We start from the raw sequence: 22,863 nt of genomic DNA on the forward strand, positions 1-22,863 counted from the left end.
ATCTCACCGTAGTTTTCATTTGTCTTTGTCTAATGGCTAATGATCGTGAGCATTTCCTCATGTGTCTGTTAGCCGCCTGAATGTCCTCTTTGGAGAAATGCCTGTTCATAGCCTTTGCCCGTTTTTTAATTGGGTTGTCTGTCTTTTTGTTGTTGAGGTTTTGCAATATCCTATAGATTTTATAGATTAGACGTTGATTGGATTTGTCGTAGCCAAAATTTTTATCCCAGTCTGTAGGTTGTCTTTTGACTCTTTTGGTGAAGTCTTTTGATGAGCACAAGTGTTTAATTTTTAGGAGCTCCCAGTGATCTAGTTTCTCTTCTGGTGTTTGTACACCGTCAGTAATGTTTTGTATTCTGTTTATGTCATGTATTAAGGCTCCTAGTGTTGTCCCTATTTTTTATTCCATGATCTTTATTGTTTTAGATTTTATATTTAGGTCTTTGATCCATTATGAGTTAGTTTTTGTGCATGGTGTGAGGTATGGGTCTTGTTTCAGTTTTTTGCATGGATATCCAGTCATGCCAGCACCATTTATTAAAGAGACTGTCTTTTCCCCAATTAACAGACTTTGGGCCTTTGTCAAATATCAGCTGCTCATAGGTGGATGAATTTATGTCTGGATTCTCAATTCTGTTCCACTGGTCTATGTGTCTGTTGTTGTACCACTAACAGGCTGTTTTGACTACCGTGGCGGTATAATAGGTTCTAAAATCAGGTAGTGTGAGGCCTCCCACTTCGTTCTTCTTCTTCAGTAATGCTTTACTTATCCGGAGACTCTTCCCTTTCCCTATGAAGTTGGTGATTTGTTTCTCCAACTCATTAAAAAATGTCGTTGGAATTTGGAACGGCACTGCATTGTATCTGTAGATTGCTTTGGGTAGAATTGACATTTTCACAATGTTGAGTCTTCCTATCCATGAGGAAGGTATATTTTTCCACTTATGCAGGTCTCTTTCGGTTTCTTGCAGTAGTGTCTTGTAGTTTTCATTGTATAGGTCTTTAATGTCTCTGGTCAGACTTATTCCTATGCATTTTATCTTCTTGGGGGCTACTGTAAATGGTATTGATTTGGTGATTTCCTCTTTCAGGTTCTCTTTGTAAAGGAATCCAACTGATTTTTGTATGTTTATCTTGCACCCTATGAGTTCCAGAAGTTTTCTTGTGGATTCTTGGGGGTTTTCTGTGTATAAGATCATATAATCTGCAAACAGAGATACTTTGACGTCTTCCTTACCAATTTGGATGCCTTTTATTTTCTTCTTCTAGCCTAACTGCTCTGGCTAGGACCTCCAGCACACATACATTAACTTATTGATGACTTTATGAGTTAGGAAGAACTAACTAAAATGGTTAAGTGCTCAGCTGCTAACTGAAAGGTCAGTGGTTCAAACTCACCAGTGATTCTGAAGGGGGAAAAGACCTGGCAGTCTGCTCCCATAAAGATTACGGCCTAGGAAACCCTACAGGGCAGTGCGACTCTGTCCTACAGGGTTGCTGAGAGTCAGATTCAACTCAACAACGCGGAACAACGACGACGACAAGAACATTTTATTTTAATTTTTCAAACACTTGAAAAAGCTATTATAATTGTGTGGGCTTTGATAGCAGACACAGAAAACACTGAACTACTCCACAGTGTTATCTAAGGGAGGGACTCAGAAACTTTGTATATAGAGGGCCAGACAGTAAATATTTTAGGCTTTTTGGACCATGCAATGTCTGTTACACCTATTCAACTCTGCAATTTAGCACAAAAAACAGTCATAGAAAATATATAAACAAATGAGCATTGCTGTGTTCCAATAAAAGTTTATTTTAAAAACAGGTGGCAGGATAGATTAAGCCAGACCATAGTTTGCTGGCCCCTCGTCTAGATGACAAATGAAATACTTTTTTAGTGAAAAGATTCTTTTCAGGGTCTTTGTCAGGTTTTACTTTTCCAGAAGTCAGACCTGAGGAAAGCAAAACCATTTCTGGTGGCTTTAACAGCTTCCGCCAGATGGAGCCGGGGACGTGTATACACTGGAGGCAGGAGGAGGGAATTCAGATGCACTAGAAAGGGTTCACTGCTCCTTGACCAAAAATAATTCCTATCTGTTGACAGAGGTTTAAAATTCTGAAATCTTTCATTTACGATCCCCTAAACTAAAAGGATTTTTTTCCTCCCTCCAAATATTTGATGGGGGAACATTTGACAGCAAGGTGGGGGGAACACAGTGATCAGAAGCTGGGTATCAGAATCATTCAAACTGCCTCATTTTCCTTAAATCTGACTCTGAGAAATGACAAAAAGGTAAGATCTATACATACGTCCTTATCCTGTGTCACTTCTGATTCTGAAACATTTATTTTATGTATTTCTTAAAACACTGATGACTCCATAGCAATGGACTACAGTCACCAACATAATCTAGTAATTTTGAAAGTCAAGGGAGAGAAAGTGTTTTATAAAAGGCAAAACAAAAAACCCCAAATCCGCTGCCATCAAGCTGATTCCGCCTCATGGCGACCCCAGGTGTGCAGAGTGTAACTGTGCTTCATAGGGTTTTCAAGGCTAAACCAGAAAAAGCAAACCTGTGGCTGTCGAGTCGACTCCGACTTACAGCGATCCTACAGGACAGAACAGAATGGCCCCCACAGGGTTTCCAAGGAGCAGCTGGTGGATTCAAACTGCTGACCTGTTTTGGTTAGCAGCCAATCACTTAGCCACTCCGCCACCAGGGCTCCTTTCAAGGCTAAGCACCATGTAAATATGCCGTTATCACTATACAGTCAGTAGAGATCTTGACGTAGCAGGCTTACCACTCTAGATGGTTCTCTTCTGTCGATGCGCTGGCAGTCAAGACTATATAATGTCTGCGAAGAATGTTCAGCAACAATCAGAAAAAAGAAACCAGCCAGAAACATTGTTAGGTTCTGCTTTTCCATTATTACTTTTTCCTTCTGTACCCCCTACCCCCTCCATGAGCAAAAGAGCTAATACAGGCACAGTTTATGAAAATAAAAGCATGGTCTGATTTTCACAGAATTAATTCTAGACCCTGCAATTAAAAATAAACTCATTAAAACAAAATCACCAACACTGGATCAGATACTAGAATACAGAGAGGCTCATCACTTGAGATTTCTACCACCCTATCCTCTACTTAAGAAACATTAAGTGACAGCTATCACCTCTCCTATATTAACTTTGTAAGTTTTACATTTTTCTTAACACACACACACACACACACACACGAACTACAGAATTTCAAATACCTGTACTTCTGAAAAAAATTGGGTGGCTCAAGTAGTTTGGACCAATCTGATTTCCCTTGGAGAATTTCATCTGTGACTGCAAGACCTAAAGTAAAAAAAAAAAAAGACTTTGAAAATGGATCAGTGTATTATTAGCTCCAAACAGCCCTGGTAGTGCAGTGGTTAAAGAGCTCGGCTGCTAACCAAAAGGTTGGCGGTTCAAAGCCACCAGCCGCTCTGCGGGAGAAAGATGTGGCAGTCTGCTCCCATAAAGATTTATAGCCTTGGAAACCCTATGGGGCAATTCTACTCTGTCCTACAGGGTCGTTATGAGTTGGAATCAACTCGACGGCAGTGGGTTTTTTTTTGTTTGTCTTTTTAAATTATTAGCTCCTGTCACACCCTATACCCCAAAACCTCTAATCCCACCAAATTCTTGAGTTAAAAAAAAGTAAATTTATATGTTGTTTCTTTGAACACAAAAATCGATTTCAACCAGACTGGACCGGCTCCATTTCTGGCCTTAGTACCATATACTCTGGAAAACTAATTACTGAAAAAATACACATTTGAAAGAATTTTTAGAAATAGGCTGTTATATACACTCTAACTGCCAATCCACATATGTAATAGAGAATAAAATTGTTGTCAAATATACACTTGTGGGAATATGTAAAGGGCAATAGGGCCAACATGTTTACCTTGTTTAAATTCTTCTACCATTACTGTTCGAGTTGATGTGGACACATTATACGTAGAATTCTGTTGTGGGTAGGCAGGGGTGATTATGGGCATGAGATGATACCTATCTGATGGATTTACCTGTGAAATTAGAAGCAGAATAACTGATCTAGTCTCCTATTTCAGTTGTTCTCACTTCATTTCCCCAAAAGTCTGAAGAATATGTAATATAAATTTAATACTACATTTCCTCAATTCTAAGATATACATTTTCCCTCCCCAACTAAATGTACTTCTGAAGTCAGATGGGTCTGATAGTCAAAATCAAAGAAATCTTTACAGAAGTTTATTTTTCCCCCGAAAAGCTGTTAAATTGATGGTCTGTCTTATGAACAATGGTCTTTTAGAATCAAGGAAATACAGTATTATAGCTGCAAAAAGCATTTTCTGGTCAAAGGCTGTCAACCCTTTTTCTGCACCCAACAGATGACCCCCCCTAGGGTCGCTATGAGTCGGAATTGACTCGACGGTAACGGGGTGTTTTTTTTTTTGTCACTCAGAGAAACGAACACTCACTCCACAAGCCACTTAAAAGGCAAGGTGTGAGAGAGATACAGAGAGTGACGCTGTCTTGGAAGCCTGGGTCTGCGGTAGGTTGCATTGCAAAGCTCATCTTTTATACGCTTCAGTACTTTAACTGTTTCTAATAACTAATTCCTCGTGAGACAGTTTTTCACGATGGATTATGACATTCTGGTTGCTACACTGCCTCGTCTAGTTTTACCTGGGCAGTTTCTAATGACATACCATTCGGATCAGATTGGAGATACAAATCTGCACCAAAAACACAGCAGGGGGAGGAAAGCACGAGGACGAGAGGGATCGAGAAGGATGAGCACGGGCAGGAGGGATTCTCGTTAGACTCTAATTTAGAGAAATGTCCTTTTCCTAAAAGGTTTGATGAAATTACACAGGCACATACCCGAGGATCCCAGACCGGCAAATTCAAATTGCTTTCTTCTGGTTGCTTCAGCAGCACAGGATTTGGCCATTCCCTAACATGAACGAGGCAAATTAACTCACACAGGACTCACTTCTGGCACTATGTGAAATGTTAAATCACTAGACTCTGTTCCCACCCTCGCAGAGCAAATGCGCCGGCTGTTTGGTATTTTAGAAAAAGAAAGAGGGAGGGAAGGAAGTGTGTAAAGGAAAAGGCAGCGCTCTCTGAGCAGGCAGACACTGACCTGCCCACTAGCTGTAACTACACCTGAATCTCCTCTCAGCTCTTCTCGTGGACTTAACTTCCATCATTTAATAGCAAATACAACAGCTAACACTTACTGAAAACACTAATAACAATCCATGTGATGATGAGCATTATCGTTTATCACTGCCGCCTGACCCACGAGGACAGGTTAAACAGCTTCTCCAGCCACTCCAGTTAGTAACTGGCAGAGCCAGACCTGTTGTGACCACGCCCCTAAGACACAGGCCCATGTTTACAGCACCCTGGAAGAAAGCTGCAGCTAGATGTCCCACCAGTGCCTCAAATCTGACACGGTTTTAAACTTTTAACTTAAAAAAGCTATGTGAGACAACAGGAAAAGTGGACGCAGAGCTCTTAAATCACCAGACAAATGTACACACAGGCAGATGTTAGTAAAGAGTCCAAGTATGCAGACAAATACTTACCACTTGGAAAAAACTAAGAAGAACTTATGAACTAACGTAGAAGCTGCTGCATTTGGATACAGTTGGCAAGTCCTGGCAACTAGCATGGCCCAGGAGACACCACCAAGGAACCCCAGCATGTTGGAATAAATACCACGTCCTGGAGAAATTAATGCATTTGTTAGTCAGTGTTAGAGTCTACTGCCCATAGCATTCAACCACAAGGAACAGGCTAACTTCATTCTTTAAGACTGTTGCTTAGAACTCTTTTCCTCTATAAAAACCACGTTAAAACTGCTCAGCAGGCCTGCACGCTAGCCCCACTGTAAGCTGTTCATCTTACCCCTACCCTGCCCTGCAATATAGGCAACTCAGACCCCTGCCTCAGCTCCAACTGCCCAACTGGGCTCGACCAATATTATTACACTGGAATTTCCCACCTTTTGATATCTAGAATTGAGAGGGAAACGAAAGGAAGGAGGAAGGATATTTCGGAGGGTCTACAAGGAAGGAAGAATAAAACTTTAATTAGTAATCACATTCACAGGTATTTTAAAAACAAGTGTAAGGCTGGGGACTAACTTCAGTATTTTGCACAAGTTGGATAATCAAAAAAAAAAAAGCTCAATCTACTGCCGATTCCGACTCACAGAGACCCTACAGGACAGAGTAGAACTGCCCCATTGGGGTTTCCGTGGCTGTAAATCTTTGCGGAAGCAGACTGCCACATCTTTCTCCCGCAGTTACCCTTCCATGAAGCAGAATACATCACTGATATTATTCATTGCTTATATAACTGTTTCTTATAGCAATCTATTAAAAAAAAAAAAAGATTACCATATTTCATCAAACCTAAGATGCCTTCAATTATGTAATGCAGCATTATTTTAATGGCCCACTAGGCAAGCAAGAGAAAAAAACCTACAAAATACCAATTTCAGAGATCTGAACTGTGAAAAACACGTATCTAAGTGACGAAACATGGTATTTCACGTCATCTGTAAGGAAAGACAGGTTGTTGGGGTCAGCCCTTCACTGCAAACTCTGACTGTACAAGACACTCAAGCCCAAGGGCACACCCTACTTGCTTAAGGACTTTTCAGACCTGCATTGTAGTAACCACAAGCCACACGTGGTTGTTTAATTTTCTTTAACAGCTTCATTGAAACGTAGCTCATGTACCATAAAATTCAGCCATGGAAAGCCTACAATTCAATGGTTTTTACTATCTTCAGAGTTGTGCAACCACTGCCACAGCCAATCCTAGAACGTTCTCATCACCCCAAGAAGAAACCCTGCACCTCGGCAGTCACCCTCCCCGCAATGCCTCCCCTCTCCCCAGCCCCTGGCCACCACTGATCCACCTTGTGTCTCTGTGCAGTGGTCTAATGTGCACGTTTCACATAAATGTAACAATACACTCCATGGTCTCACGTGACCAGCTTCTCATCACTTAGCATGTTTTCAAGGTTCATCTATGTCGTACGTGTATCAGCTTTTCATTCCTTTTTTATGGCCAAACAGTCCACTGTATATTATTCCAAATACTATTCCCTTCATCAGTCGGTAGACATTTTGTTTCTGCTTTCTGGCTATCATGAACAATGCTGGTATGAAAATATGTACAAGTTTTTGTGTGGACATGCTTTCATTTCTCTTTGGTATTATTTAATATTAAGTTAATTAAAATTTAAAAATTCAGTTCCTCAGCTGCAATTTCAAGCGGCCAGCAGCCAGAGGTGGCTCGTGGTTACTGCACTGGACGGCGCAGACACAAATCACCTCCAACATCACAGAAGTTTACTGGACCGCGGGGGCTCAGAGCACGTAAAACCCGGTGCCAGAAGCGCAGCGCTGCTACACGCGGTCACGAATAACACGAAACATGCTTTGCCAGCTCAAAAGTAGGCTATGGGACTTTTATGAACCATACCCTATACGGGCAGACGAGTGCAGTTTCAGGCTTCATCAGAAGAGTGTTGAAAGGTAAAAGCAAAAACAAGCTGAGACTCCCACTGCGGACTCCTCAGTTAATAAATTCATTGTGCCCCTGCTGTAAGCCAGACTCTTTGCTGACCATGCTGGGGCACGACGACGAGGAAGACGGTCCCCCCCGTACAGGGAGCTCAAAGTCCAGAGGGTTTTCCTCTACGGACTGGGTCTGACTCATCCTGACTGCCTGGCTGAAACCTAAGATGGAAAGCCAGGGGGCTTTCACCCAAGGCAGAAGGAGGTACAGTCACACCAGGGCTTCAAACTGGTTCGTTCTGGTTCGAACTCCTACCAAGAAACTGCCTTTCCACTCCAGCCAGACTGGCTCAGGACGTACATTTTAACAAGACCCCCAGGTGACTCCTATGTACAATAAATGTTAAGAACCACTGCTCTAGTGGTTGTCAGAATCGGTCCCTAACGAGCAGCATCAGCATCGCCCGGGCACTTGTGATACGGAGAACGATCACCGCGGTACCTGACGAAGAAACCACTCTCCACACCTCACTGAGCCTCACTCTCCAACGCTCTGAACAGCTTCGGGAGTTTCTGTCAGTGCTTCTATCACTGGCAACTGAAGACTGTAACTCTATCATGCACACGTAAAATACAGGACTTGGGGTACTCACGTTTTGCCCATAATTTGACCGCTCTCAGGGTGAGTCTGAAAGTTTCTTTATTTGGCACTAAGTGCAAAATCTCATCAGTAACTCTACATCCTGAAAAAGACAAAGGATCCATTTTTCATTATGCAACAAAACCCAATTAATTCAAATACCCTACTAACTTCTAGACTCTCAAATCCTTAAGACACGAAAGAGAAAAAGAAAACTCAGGGTTTATTTTATGTATTTGAAATTTAGCACTTGTGTGTGTGTGTGTGTGTGTGTGTGTGTGTGTGTATGAGAAATCACTTTGCTTTTAAAGAATTAAAAAGTACATGGGTAATGAAATCCAATATTAAAATAAGAGACGCGTCTGAATATCTTTTTATTAAGCTTTCTTCCATATTTGAGTTTACTGTTACATCAAATACGTCCGAGTTGTAAAATTGTTCCTGCTTCACTGCAAACCTTCTATGCAAATACTGTGAGTTGCTGCTGTACTCTGGAAGTACAGCCAAGATCAGCGACTAAGTTAAACAAAAAACTAAAAACAGTGGTTCTCAAAGAACGGGCTGTGGGCCCCTGGGGGTCTCTGAGGTCACACCTACTTTTACAACACTAAGGCTTTTTTGCCTTTTTCACTGTATTCTCATTTGCACTGATTGTACAAAAGCAACAGTGGATCAAACTCTTGGTATCTTAGCAATGAATCCAGGCAGTGGCAACACAGCAGATAATACATTCTTCAGAGTCACACACTTGTCATTAAAAAATAAAATTCTGTTTTAAATATCTCGAGGAAAGGAAGTTGTGCAATTGTTTGAGTTGTAAGCTGAACTAGCTACTCTTTTCAAGGGACACCAGTTTTATTTAAAGAATGACTGACAGACATACCATGATTACTCATACTTGGGTATTCAGGAGAATTTTCTAAAAGTGAGCCCCTTGATTCAAGGAAAACAAATGAATTTCTTGCCAATAATAAAATTCAAGCTTTCAAGTGAAAATTCAAATTTAGGAAATCTTGTACCTGCCACTGTGAGCCTGACAGCTTCCTAACACTTAAAGACTTTTCTGGTGGGATTGGTGGTGATAATGATGTTATTATTATTTTTTTTAATTGTCTAATGAAATGTGTTGACAATCGGGGATCCAGATATCCTGTTGCTGTTGTTGGGTGCTGTCGAGTCATTTCTGACCCCCAATTACCGCACGTGACAGCAGAACTGTCCCATGGGGTTTTCCCGGCTGTAATCTTTAGGGGAGCAGTCTGCCAGGTCTTTGTCCTGAGGAGCTACTCGGTGGGTTCCAACTGCCAACCTTTCGGCTAGCAGTTGAGCGCTTAATCGTTTGTGCCACAAATAACTTAGTGAACCACTATTTTCCAAAGGATCAAGGCATGGTAACACAAAATAGTAAAGAATCCATTCAAAGAACAAGACAGACCAATGGGTTTTAATATAAACAGTACAAAAATTCACCGCTAAGTTTCAGATTCCATATTGTAATTAAACGTTAAGAAACTATCACAGTTATTTAGCAATAAAAAGCAATGAACTTCCAACACATGCTGCAAAACACAGGGAAGCTCACGAACATTATGCTAAGTTAAAGAAGCCAGACACAAAAGACCACGTACTGTATGAAACGTCCAGGACAGGCAAATCTACAGAGACAGACAGTAGACTGCTGGTTGTCTGGTGCTGAGATAGGAAGGGGGGAGTCACTGAAAATGGCATGAGAGGTCTTTCTGGAGTGATGAGAATTTCTAATACTGGATCATAGTGATGGTTGTAAAATGGTGAACACACTAAAAACCCCTGAACTGTGTACTTGGAATGGACGGATTTTATGGTATGCAGCTTTATCTCAATGAAGGTGTTCAGAAGGAAAAAGAAATGGCCACTGGTCCAGTTTTAGTGTAGTATCAAAAAATATCCACGACTATCTGCAAAGACTTCTCAACATCTAAGGAAGCCACGTTTTCTTTCCGTACTTCACCCGAAACAACGTATCACAGCAGACTGACTGTGGCAGCAGCTATGACAGTACAGCTGCCCTATATTAGGTCAAACACTAAAAAGACTTGTAGAAATGCAAAAAAATGCCATTCTTCTCACACAAAAAAACATAAAACGGGTTTATTTTGTTATTTCTAAATAAAAACACAAAAATTTCTGTTTTTATTTCTAACATGCTAACATATTGACAGATATAACCCACATAAATGAAAGGTCTTTGGAGTCCCCCAATAAATTTTAAGAGTGTAAAGGGGTCCTGAAACCACAAGTTTGAGAACCATTGCTATAAACATAAACCATCTTTCATATACATATGTGGTTTTAAGATGCCTGTATGTGGCCCAATTAACTGTATAAAGATAATTAAACTAAATCAGTTGCAATCAAGGTGACTCATGGCAACCCTACGTATGTCAGAGTAGAACTGAGTTCCAAAGTGTTTTCAAGAGCTGATTTTTTTCATAGTGATTCAACAGTAGATCGCCAGGCCTTTCTTCTGAGGCACCTCTGGGTGGACTTGAACCTTCAGGGATGCCAGATAAACAGTATTTAATGAAATGTACTAACACTTGGGAGATCCAAATAACTTGTTGCTGTTGTTGGGATAAAGATAATTACAGCATCATTTTTAATTTAGTCTGAATTCCTTAAAAAGTCCATCAACAGTCAGTTCTGCAAAAAAATCTCTATTTTTCTAATCGCCTTCAAAGCAAGTACCTGAGATTTCTTCTTAGGGAGCTTACCATTTAAGCTGCGAATACACCTTATATCAAGGCTTCTCAGACGAGAGTCATCTCTTAGATCTAAGTTATCTGATATGGTTTGTATCGCCAGTCTTGCAAAGACTAGATCAATCTTTGGAAACAAAGAGAGAAAACACATTACTTTTTTCCTTCTAGTCCCACCTCCACCATCTCAAAAATGTAAAAAGTTCTATTTATTAGTTTGGAAAGTTTTTACCAAAACTTCAAAATGACTATGTAGGTAATCCACATAGGAAAAACACTGCAAAGTTTTATTAAGGTAATTAACTTTTCAAATTAAGGGAAAGTATTTTAAACGTGGCATATATGCTAAGCACAGGAAAACACATCAAAACCCTGTGGGTGGGTTTCTAGATACAGATGGCAGGTCCCACACACCCCTACATTCATTCTCCCTTGGAGCCCACTACAGTAGCAGTAACATTCTGCTTTGTGTTTTATCCAGTTTTACTTTGTTTTTAAAGGCATAATGCATTAGGACAAGGTGCATAGGAGACACAGCACAGAAGCTGGAAAGCAGTGGCAACAAGCGGTAACAGACCCAGCAGATCTAAGAAAGCAGAGATGAGAAATGCTGCATCCAGAAATTAAGGACAGGAGGCTGTAAATAAACACATCATAAAAAAAAAAGGAACAATTAGAGAATCAGAAAGTTATTCTTAGAAATTAAAAATACGACAAGAGAAATGAAAAACAATAGAAAGTCTGGAAGATAAGAGAACCCCAAAAGCTGAACAAAAAGATGAAGACACGGTTAATAAGTGAAAGGGAAGAGGTTTTTTTAAAAAAAGAAAGAAATAAAAAGAGGACCAGTCTAACATCCAACTGTTAGGAGTCACAGATAGGAGAAAACAACAACAGGAAATCAGATAGAATTCAATAAAATTTCCAAGAACTGTAGGAAATGAATTTCCAGACTGAGAAAGGACTCCTGAGTGCCCAGTATATTCACTGAAGAGACTCATAACCAAAGTATGTTATCATGGATCTCACAATTATAAAGGAAAAAAAAAATCCTATAAGCTTCCACAGATACAAAACAGGTCACAGACAAAGAATGAGGAATCAAGATGGCAGCACACTTCTCCAACAGCAAGGAAGCTAGAAGACAAGGAAGTAAGACCTTCAAAATTCCAAAGAAAAATTATTTCCTACCTAGAACTCTATACTCAGCCAAACTATCGAGTGTGTGTGAGGAAAGAATAAAGATGTTTTAAAACATGCAAGATCACAAAAAACTGCACTCTTTCTCAGGAAGCTATTGGGTGAGCTCCACTAAAACCAGAGTACATCAAGAGAGAAGAATAAAATCCTAGAGAAGCCAAAAGGAAACTGCAGGATGACAGGAAAGGAAGATGCCAGATGACAGCTGTACACCAGTCCTGGAGAGCGACCAGCTTGTACCAGAACACGTAAGGGGACTCACTGAGCTATTTTTTCAAGATGATAATGAGAGAATACTTGATGGATCTAAACCTATTTAGCCAACTAACAGAGACTGGGTTTGACTTAGTCATAAGTATGAAAACCAAGAAAACCAAAACAATAATTATTAATTCTTGAGAAAACAAAATGTCAAATAGCAAAGAACGGTAATCTAGTATATTTCGTGCTCAGCTCTGAAACCTATTTATAAGATTATAGTGTAAACACTGACTATTGCTCCAGCCAACATTCCAGTATGATGTAATTATTTCAGGAGACTGGGGGAAAGAGAAGGGTGTGTACAAGGATCATGGGGGTCGGTTCATTTTCCATGGTGAGAAGTCAACAGATAAGAGAGAGGAAGGTGAGGGGCTATTTGATTCTTTTAAACTATGTGCCTATGTTTAAGTCTGATTTAAAACAGAACAAAACAAAACCTAAAATTAAAAAAATTATGGGTTAAATAGTTCAATTATAAAGTAAAAAAAAAGTTGTAACACTTACTTCAATACCATCAAATTCAAATTTTATAACAGGTACAAAAGCATCTTCTACAGCCTACAAGAGAGGAAAACAATTAAAACACATAGGTGTAACCCCTTCTTTGCCCTTTCTAACCAGCAATGATGGGAATACCTTTGCTCCCAACTTGCATTCTAAATCAACAGGAAAAGTAACAATGTTCTTGGTCTTACATTGCAGATAAGTACTTCTGCTTCATGACTTGTGTTATCTGAGATACACAAAATGCTCTGATGGTAGTTATCGGGAGGCACCTGGGAAAACTAATCACAAACCGGAAGGCAGAACAGCTATCATTCAGGTCCTTGATATTTCTTAAGCTTAACTTGAAAACTGATTATTTAGAAAGAGCATTCGTGTTAGAAATTAAAAAATAACCAGAGCTCATGACTAACCTATCAAAAAAAAATCTAACGATATGGTCAATACAGTCTGGATTAATTTAGAAGAAATGATATCTTTTTGAGCCTTCCTTAATCCCCCAACCTAACAAATTCTTAATTACCTTCTTTGAAAGCTTTCCCAGATTCCTAAATATTGCAGATCTCTTGGGCTTTACCTTGTCCTAGCACTTGAGATTGTGTTAAGAACTGCCTGTTTACCGAGTGTCCCCATCTGCCCCCCACCACGTATAATGTCTTGTTTACTACTGTATTTGGGGGACTAAGGTCAGTGTCTGATGATTATTGGTGCTCATATTCTACTTGCTGAATGAAGGGCTAGACTTACGTATTTAAAGAGTTCCTAACTGAACCTTGCATTTAATAGCTGCCACTACTTGATATGCTTTATGTGAATTATCTCATCAATCCTCAAAAAAACCTTACAAAGAAGTTATCACCATCTCCCTTTCACAGATGAGGAAACTGAGGCGCAAAGAGAAGAGGTAAGTTGACCAAGGTCAAAGAGCTAATATGTGGTGGATTCCAGCTTCAAACTCAGGTCTGTGTAACTACAAAGCCCTTGCTCTTAATCACTACGCATTATTTTAACACGACATAGCAACTTCTTAAGTATTTCAATAATCAAAAGCTCTAGCTTTTATAGCTACTTGTTACTGAGTGCAAAAAATTAAACATCAGAGGATACTTGCCCTTAAGTTTCTAATGCCATCTTGATGTTTCAATTTCTCAAAGAAAGACTGAAAAAAATCAGATCTCTCCACGTGTCTTGGAGCTACACAAAGTGCATCAATGTCGGCTCCTGCAAATCAAAGTATTTCCTATCAAGAAGAGTGCATTAAGTATGCATTTATATTTCTGCTACAGGATACACACACAGCGTATGTACAGAAGAAAGTATGCAAAATGAGTATCGAAAAAATGTTAACAATGATTAGCTCTGAGGAGGGAGAGTATGGGAATTTTCTTCTGTATTTTCTAATTATGAAAATGAACAAGGGTTTGTTTTCAAAGTTCTTATCACTAGAACACAGAAAAACACTTACCTTTGGTGTGTACTCCAAGCCTATAGGATCCAAATGTGAAAATTTTACCACCGACAGTGGCCACAACAGAAGGTGGGAGATTCTATGACAAAATTAAGGAAAAGGCATTCAAACATTCAAATTACTTCTCATAAAAATCACCCAGATGCTTACTGCCTCTTATTGAGCCAATGGTATATAGAACATTTATAAACCTTGTTGAGATGAGATTTGTACAAGTACTTCAGGGCTCCTTCAGTTGCAACCTGAAGTAATGGGGCTGCTCCCAGAGGGAAGAGAAAGAATTCATGCCTACTCTGCATACCCACATCTTCATCTTAAGACAAACACTGTTTAATCACTAGCCCTACTTTTCCCCTCTAATTGCTTGTTTTTGGCTCCATCTCTCTCAGTGGTCATCAAGAAACTCTTAACTATCAAACTAAACGTGCTTCCTCTCCCCCAAGCAGATACTCTTCATCAATCCCATCTTCCCTTTAGTTTCTGTGGCAGATTGCTTCCTTTCTGGATTCTAGCTCCACAACCTTTCTGCTGTATAAAGTCATAGTCAGCCTAAGTGGGGTCATTCTTGCCATAATCTCCTGATGAGAGCTATCTACCCATTTTAATTAATGTCATTTTGATTGTACCATAATTATAATGCTACTTCTCACCTCTCTCCAGAGCCAACTTTAACTGCCCATCAGATATTTTTACTCAGACATCCTGATCCACTTCGATATGCATGCCTGAAACAAGTGAAAAATCGTTCCTACGATAAAAACCAGGCATCCCTCCTGACTTCCCTTTTTCTGTTCCTCATTTTTCTTACTGCCCAGACTTATAATCATTATCCTTCCTGACTCCAATTCTTAGTTTGTATCCCTCATATTTGTCTCCCCTTTTCTATTCAACTACCATACCCCAATTCTAGACTCGTAGCCAACTCCTTGCCTAAATCTTTCTTTTCTCTGAATCCATTTTGTACAAAACTCACTGGCTCATGTTCTTAAATTACTCTATCATATAATTCTTCTGCTCAGAGCCTGCCAATGCCTTCTTCTCTGACTACAGAAGAGGAGGATCCTTGGGCCTGCTACTGAAGATCTCCACAACACGCTCTTGTGGGTCGTTCTTCCTTGTCTCCTGATGCTCACTTGTGAAGCTCCAACCATCAACATCATACTCCATCCAGTCTCTTTTCCACTGCACGGGCCACTACCTCTGCCTGGAATACCTGTCTCTCTTCTCTGAGTATCTCAATACCATCTATTTCAAGGTTCACTTCAAGCTCCAACTCTTCCGTGAAGCCTTCCCTAATCATTCCCACTCCTTAACGGGCTTTTTCCTCTATGCTCCTCTACCATCGTCATCTTTAAACTCTCATACTGTGGCCTTTATTGACTTTTTTTTTTTGGATGTGAGTCTCATCTCTTCAACTTTATTTAAATTCCTTGAGGGTGAGAGGACTATGTCTACTACTTCTATTTCCCCATAATGCCCAGTGCAAGTCCCCAAGAATAAGATCTGCTGCCTGACTTGACCAGAAGTATCTGTGTAACAAGATATTTTGTTACTTACTTTAACGGGTATGAATATTTCAAGAGTCTACAAATAATTTTACAGCTAGATAGGAGTCTCTAAGTTTACTGATGAATAACATGACGCCAGGACCTTAAAAAATCTTTTAGTTTACCTTCCTGCTTTGAAAAGCATGACACTTGCATGATTTACGAGAAAATGATACGCTCAATCACAGGGTAAAATAACTTCACCACAAACCACAGCATTTAACTAAAATCATTTCGTTCGGAGTTCTAGATTGTTTGAAGTTTAAATAGTCCAACTGAGTGTAGAATATTCAAACGATCTTTGATAGAACTCAAATCCTTCCGTTACAGTAAAACCTGCAAAAGCCAGAACCTGCGTTAAGGCGGAAACCTGTCAGAGAAGGAAAACGCAAATATTTCCCACTAAAGGGGGACAGAAAGTGCTAAGACCGCACCCTGTCAAAGGCAGAGACTCACGAGACCCAGAAAAACAAGGCAGCCCCTTTCAATTCCAGCTCTGACAGGTTCCACTGTATTTTTCAAATTAAAGTATGCCTAAGTGAAAGGGAATTACAACTGATAGTCAGAAAATGACCAATCACTTAATCCACTCAATGAAATGTTAAAACCAACTTAATTTTTTAATTACTCACAACTAGCATCATTTCACTGCTCAAAATTCAGCTTGTCCAACAACCTCAACTATCAATAACCCTGCTGAGAGCTCAGAAACGAGCCAGAAGGCCTTTCAGCAGAGTCCATTGTTTAAAAGAAATAATTCTAAATACAGAATTCTAAATAGTTCTAAATCACAGTACAGAAATAATAAAAACTGTAAAAGAAAAAATACTAAGATATTTATCTAGCTTCTAAACTTCTGCAGATGGAGGGGGCATCGTTACAGACACACTGACAGCTGTGACACGTTAACTCCCAACTGTTTGCAGTTAAGATGGGACTACTACAAAAAACAAACAAAAACCTTCAAATACGATAGTTTGGGCTACTTGGTGAAAAAGCAAACAGTGTTGCCCAGTTGAACAAACTCTACCTTACTCAATACAGTCAGTGAAACAATATTCTTAAGTGATGATTCTGAAACAATAATGAAAATTCAATTACATTCAAAATACCCTTAAGACGGCAAGACAAATGTAATCAATTCTAGAGGAAAAACAGTTAAGCTACCAGAGGCGAAGACTTGTATAAATCAGGATCTGCGAGCTTCTGCGTCTCAGGCCAGGCAGAAGTACATACACGGAACACAGAAGCTGGTCAGCAGCCACCTGCTGTGTCAGGGAAAACACAGAGGCGCTGGAGGCCAACCAATCCCATATAACCTGCTTCCTGCCTTGCACAAAAGCAGGCCCAGCGTTACCAGATCTGGTACTTCACAAGAAGTTTGAAATCTGGCTTTTTAGGAAAAACCACCTGTTATTTAAATTTTGGCCCAACACATGTGGCTCAAGCAAGACACGAACGCGGACTCGCAGCTACACATCAGCTACCTCTGGGGTAAATCCTCATCCATTTGGAAACTCAACTGTCTACAACAATCCATGCCCGATTATACCAGAGAGCCAAGCTGTAATACATTTCAGACGATTCTCAAGTCCTCCATCTGATTAGCAGGACTAACGACCAGGACAGAATGAACCAAGGAATTCCATGGAGTTTAATTTAACATCTTACCTTACTCTCACTGACATGGGAAATCCATTCTTTTACTAAATTGTTCAATTTACCAAGAACCACCAGCCTATAATTGGAAAAAAAAAAAAAAAAAACTGGTTAAAAAAAATTAATCATACACGCAGTCACCGTGTTGGTCGTAGGGTAAAAGCACACTATATTCATGCTAATGCCGTCACATCTGTAGATCCATGGTATCTTCCACAAGGCTGCAGAGGCCCGCTGAACTGTCACCCCTTCTTGGCCTCACTGTGGAACTAGATCAACCCAGCATGGTGACAGAGGTTAGCATTCTCTCCCTGTCAGTCACGGGTCTTCAGATCATTAAAATGGGTGTATCACCACATCATTTTTAATAAAGCAGTTTGGTATTAAAACAAAAAACTTGTAGCCAATGGCGTATCAAAATTCACATTTAAAAACAAACAAAAAAATTAGTTCAGTCATCTCAAAGATAACGTACCCAAAACTGAACTCCTCATCTGTCCAAATCTGCTTTTACGTCAGTCTTTCCCAGGTGATGGAACTCCATCCTTCGAGGTGCTCAGATCAAAACCCTTGGCACCTCTCTCTCTTAAATTCCAGTAACTAAACTCTAGCAACTCTACCTTTAAAATACACTCCCACTCCCACTATTTACAATCCCTCCACTGCCAGCCCCGCTGTCCAGCCACCATCCTTCCCCCTGGGTTATTCTAACAGACTCCTAACTGGTCTCTCTGTTTCTGCCCTTGCACCCCTCTCTGGACTATTCTTAACACAGCAGCAGAGTGACTGTTAAAACATGAGTCAGATCACATCAGTTTTCTGCTCAAGACCATCTAATCACTTCCCACTTCACTCAAGAGTAAAAGCAAAAACCTTTACAATGGCTTAAAAGGTTCTCAGGGACCTTGCCTTCCAAGCCCCTCTCCTCTCACTTTCTTTAAGCCCATTACCTCCTGCTCCTCCACCCCTCACACACTGTGCTCCAGATACCCAGGCTACTTTGCTGTGTATTCCTCAAACATACCAGGTATACACCCACCTCACGCCCTGTGCCCAGACTGCTCTTCCTCAAATATCCACATGGTCTCTCCTTCACCTTCTAATCTTCCCTCAAATGTCACCTACTCAAAGAGGCTGTTATGGACTGACCTGTGTCCCCCCAAAATGTGGTCAACTTGGCTACGCCATGATTCCCAGTTATTGTATGGCTGTCCACCATTTTGTGATCTGATGTGATTATCCTATGTATTGTTTCTCTACGATGTTAATGAGGCAAGATTAGAGGCAGTTATGTTAATGAGGCAAGACTCATCTATAGGATTAGGTTGTATCTTGAGTCAATTTCTTTTGAGATATGAAAGAGAGAATGGAGTACACAGGACAAGAGACCTCCTACCACCAAGAAGAGCTGGGAGCAGAGTGTGTCCTTTGGACCCAGGGTCCTTGCGCTGAGAAACTCCTCGACCAGGGAAGACTGATGACAAGGACAAGGACTATCCCCCAGAGCCAACAGAGAGCGAAAGCCTTCCCCCAGAGCTAGCGCCCTGAATTTGGACTTCAACTCCCATCCCAGCTTTATTTTTCTCTGCAGCACTATCACCTTGTAACGTTCTATTTATTTTACTTATTTATTTGGCGTATTGTTAGTCTCCTCCGCCAACCCCAAAGTAAAATGTAAGTTCTATAAGGGCCAAGACTTTTTTCTTTTTTGTCACCAGCTAATAGGCCTGGTACACAGTAGGTATTCAATATGTTTGCAGAATTAATCATTGAATATTTTAGTTTTAAATGACATACCTGTGGTTCAATTCTTCCTCATCTTCAAATACTCCAAATGGTTTCATGGCATCAATTAATTTCTCTGTGTAAATATGATCAATTTCTTTAGGACATGCCAGACTGATTGGAGAGGTGATTCCATAATGCTTTTGCTGACGCTGGCTGTCCAGCACAGTGTTTCTGTTCAAGAAAAATGAAAAAGCAGGAAATTTTAAAAGTATCATATGATACGGACACACTGAATCCTTCCATCGATTGCATGCTAATTTAGCTATCTTAAAAGTCTACTTAGACTACTAGTCAGGGACAAGCACTTTTTTAAAAAGGAAGAACGGGTATTTTGTGTTTGTGTTTATGAAGGGCTATTCATACTGACTCCAGCTTTCATGGTTAGGATGTCTTCTGCAGCCAAAAGCAGCATGTGTTGGCATCGGGACAGCAGTGTACCAACACCACTCAGCTCCAATCCAAAGAGCCTGAATGGGAGCTGTGCCAGGGCCACCTCCACCACACCCTGCAGACTTAAGTCAAGTACCATCCAGATTCTAGAATCTTTGAAAAGCAGTCAACCACTTGGAAGAACTCTAAGTAAGAACAATGTTTTTTTCCCCCCATCAGGATAGAAACAAAAACATCCCATGAGAAGGTCTTTGTGAAATACTCTGGCTTTTAAAAAGAAATCACTAGAGTTGACCTTGAGAAACTTACATTAGCATCCTTTGCTTGAATCAGCGTGTACAGTTCTAACATTCTGAAGGCTCTAGCTAATTGGTCCTGGTTCTGTTCATCAGAACAAGGCCGCATGTAAAATTTCCACATTGAATAATTATCAAATTCTTTACACTAAATGGCAGCCTCTTATAGGATACAATATAAGCCACCTGCCAAAGGCCTTAGCCATAATGAAATTACCGTCTTGAACAAAGTTCAACAGAACTTCTGAGACACAGATCACTAATTTCAAAATAAATTTTGGCACCAACATGGGTTAGTAAAACTTTTTATTTTGCTAAGAAAGTAAAACAAACATACAAACCAACCAACCCTAAAACCTAGCTTCACTATCCATAGATGAAGGGAGATTAATACAGTAAAAATGTAATCTCAAAATAGAGTAGCCTTTTAAACTGAATAAATTAACCTTGCAAAAAATAACACACAAAAATACAATACTGTTTAACTGTTCTTGAATTTTCACTGGTCATGACAGTAGCTTGTCACTGCCAAGGCCACTCCTTAAGGCCTGCTCTTTGGCTAAAGGACTCGTTAGGTGAGAAGCAATAATCAAATGGCAGATAAAATAGCCGATACGCTGCCTTCTGGAATGACCCAAAAAAACAAAAGTGAAACATCAAAAATGACTTTCTCTCTGGCATTTATTTTAATGTAGGACAGACACTTAACTTCAAGTTGTATTTGAAGTTGGAACTTCTTTTTAAAAAGACCTGGCTTTTTACCTCCAAGAAAGCTACAGAGATGTTTTGGTAGTGTACATGTTTACGTGAGTATGGTAAATGGGTGGGAATGCCTGACTCTTTATATATGATCATTCATTTACTCTCAACAATAACCCTGTGAGCTAAGTATTTAAGAAGTGTCACTTTACAGATGACCAACAGAGGTTCAAACAGGTAGGAAGAGGCAGAACCAGAATCTGAACTCCAAAACCCAAGATCTTTCCACTACCCTATTCTCCTTCCAAACTACTTCAGTTCTGGTAGTAAGCGTACAGATAGCAGGTTTCACTTTCTCATCTATATACCGAAAAAGCTGGCTATCTAGATCCCTACCAGCCCTAAAATTCCGCACCAAGGGTTCTGAAACTTTCCTCATCTGGACAAGAAAAAAATAAAAAATAGAAGTAAACAACTGAACTCCACACTCCCTTCAACCCATCAGTTGCCCTTCCAGATAAACACTCTGGAGAAATTCCAGCACGTGTGTACACGTTTACAAGGACACAACCACAAGAATGTCCATGGACACATGTAACATTAAAGTTAGAAACAACCTTAAATATTCAGGAAAAGGACTAAATTAGGGTGTGTACCTGTAACAGAATCCAACGGAATAAATTAATATGAATCAGGGCTGAAAGCATTAACATGGACAAAACTCAGGTATATCCTGATGCTCTAAAGAAGATGCAGAATGACAAGCATGCTACTAGTTATACAAAGTTTAAAAACACGTAGGGCAATGCCAAAGTTACTGATGGGCATATACATAGACAGTAATAATACGAAAAGACATGCAGCAATAATAAACACTAAATTCAGGATTGTGGGGCCCAAGGTAGAGAGAGCTGAACAGGACCAAGAAAGGGGAGTCCTTCAGATGATGTGGAACGCTTGCCTTCTTTTAAAAAAAGTGAAATACATACGTACGTACACGCACACTCCACAGGATGCTCTGCTTTGGGAGTGATCGGTGGCGGCTATGCGAATGGCGCTTGTGCTACCTCCTGCCTGCTGAAATATTTCCCGACAAAACCTAAGAAGCGGCAACAGCACCTCGCCAGGCACGGAAACTGTGTGTGACTAATCAGTGCGAGCAGAAGGCAGCAGAGATGCGCTGGTGTTCCAGAGGAGGTGGGGGAGGGAGACGACGAAAAGGCCACAGCCTTCACTAACGAGAAGCCCACGGGCCGGGACAGGTCACCCCTTCAGACCGGCAGACAGTCGGCCGGGGAGGGAGGAGGAGAGGCAGGGGACGGTGTCTGCGCCAATGCAGACGGAGCAGAGCCGCTGGGGCGGGAGCCGGCCGGGCCGCCTCTCCCTCCACATCCCGTCCCGGGCGTCCCCGGAGGCGGGACGGCTCGGGGGCAGGTGGGCCCGGAGCCTCAGGTCGGTGCAGGCGTGGCCAGGTGAGTGGCCGGTGGGCGTCGGGGAGGTGCCCTTGCCGCTGGCCGCGAGCGCGGAAGACGCCGGGGCGAGCGGGGGACGGGGACGGAGTCGGGGCCCGGGCCGACGACCCCAGCCCACCCGTCAGCGCCCCCCGCCACTTACGCAGACATCTCTTTCATCGCTTCCTGCGTCTCCTCCTCCGGCGAGGGTCTCTCGCTCCGGAGTCCTGTCCTTGCTCCTTCCTTCTCCCCCGTCCGCTCTCCTCCGCTCGCTTGCAGATCGCTCGCTCCCTCCCTCCCTCGTTTCCTCACTTAACTACGGCCGAGGCATCCAACCGAGTAGTGAAAACACCACAAAACCGGCTCTATTTATGACAATACAGCGCAGCCGACGCCAATATGGCGCCGCTTCCCAGCCTGCCTCGCGCCCGCCGCGGCTCCGCCCCCGAGGCCCGCCGCGGCTCCGCCCCCGAGGCCCGCCGGCCCCGCCCCTCCTCCGGGGATCTCCAGAGGCCCGGCGGCCGCGCCCACCGAGGTGCGGGTTCTGGCTGCAAACTGCCAACCCGGGAGGGCTTGGTCCGCTCCTTTGTCAATGCGACTGTAAATCCAGGCTCACCGCTTGGAAGTAATTTGGTAATACGTTTTCCTTGTTCCCCTAA

At 41.4% G+C, this 22,863-nt stretch overlaps 1 protein-coding gene across 2 annotated transcripts in view; it reads right to left on the reverse strand.

The window, feature by feature from the left end:
* PAPOLG (poly(A) polymerase gamma) overlaps positions 1–22,620 on the reverse strand; it is a 34,794-nt gene extending 12,174 nt beyond the window's left edge. For both annotated transcript variants that reach the window (XM_004369441.2, XM_023734963.1), the window contains exons 1-13: positions 22,368–22,620; positions 19,378–19,539; positions 17,593–17,659; positions 14,372–14,453; positions 14,018–14,127; positions 12,907–12,960; positions 10,957–11,068; positions 8,217–8,306; positions 5,617–5,755; positions 4,904–4,976; positions 3,942–4,062; positions 3,262–3,346; positions 2,806–2,859 (exon numbers count right to left, since the gene is read on the reverse strand). In XM_004369441.2, the coding sequence (XP_004369498.1) occupies positions 2,806–2,859; positions 3,262–3,346; positions 3,942–4,062; positions 4,904–4,976; positions 5,617–5,755; positions 8,217–8,306; positions 10,957–11,068; positions 12,907–12,960; positions 14,018–14,127; positions 14,372–14,453; positions 17,593–17,659; positions 19,378–19,539; positions 22,368–22,384 (1,166 nt within the window). In that variant the 5' untranslated portion in view covers positions 22,385–22,620. The remainder of the gene's footprint in view (positions 1–2,805; positions 2,860–3,261; positions 3,347–3,941; positions 4,063–4,903; positions 4,977–5,616; positions 5,756–8,216; positions 8,307–10,956; positions 11,069–12,906; positions 12,961–14,017; positions 14,128–14,371; positions 14,454–17,592; positions 17,660–19,377; positions 19,540–22,367) is intronic.
* Positions 22,621–22,863: the final 243 nt, after the last annotated feature.

This window comes from Trichechus manatus, unplaced genomic scaffold, assembly GCF_000243295.1.
Source record: "Trichechus manatus latirostris isolate Lorelei unplaced genomic scaffold, TriManLat1.0 scaffold00005, whole genome shotgun sequence".
Lineage (NCBI taxonomy): Eukaryota > Metazoa > Chordata > Mammalia > Sirenia > Trichechidae > Trichechus > Trichechus manatus.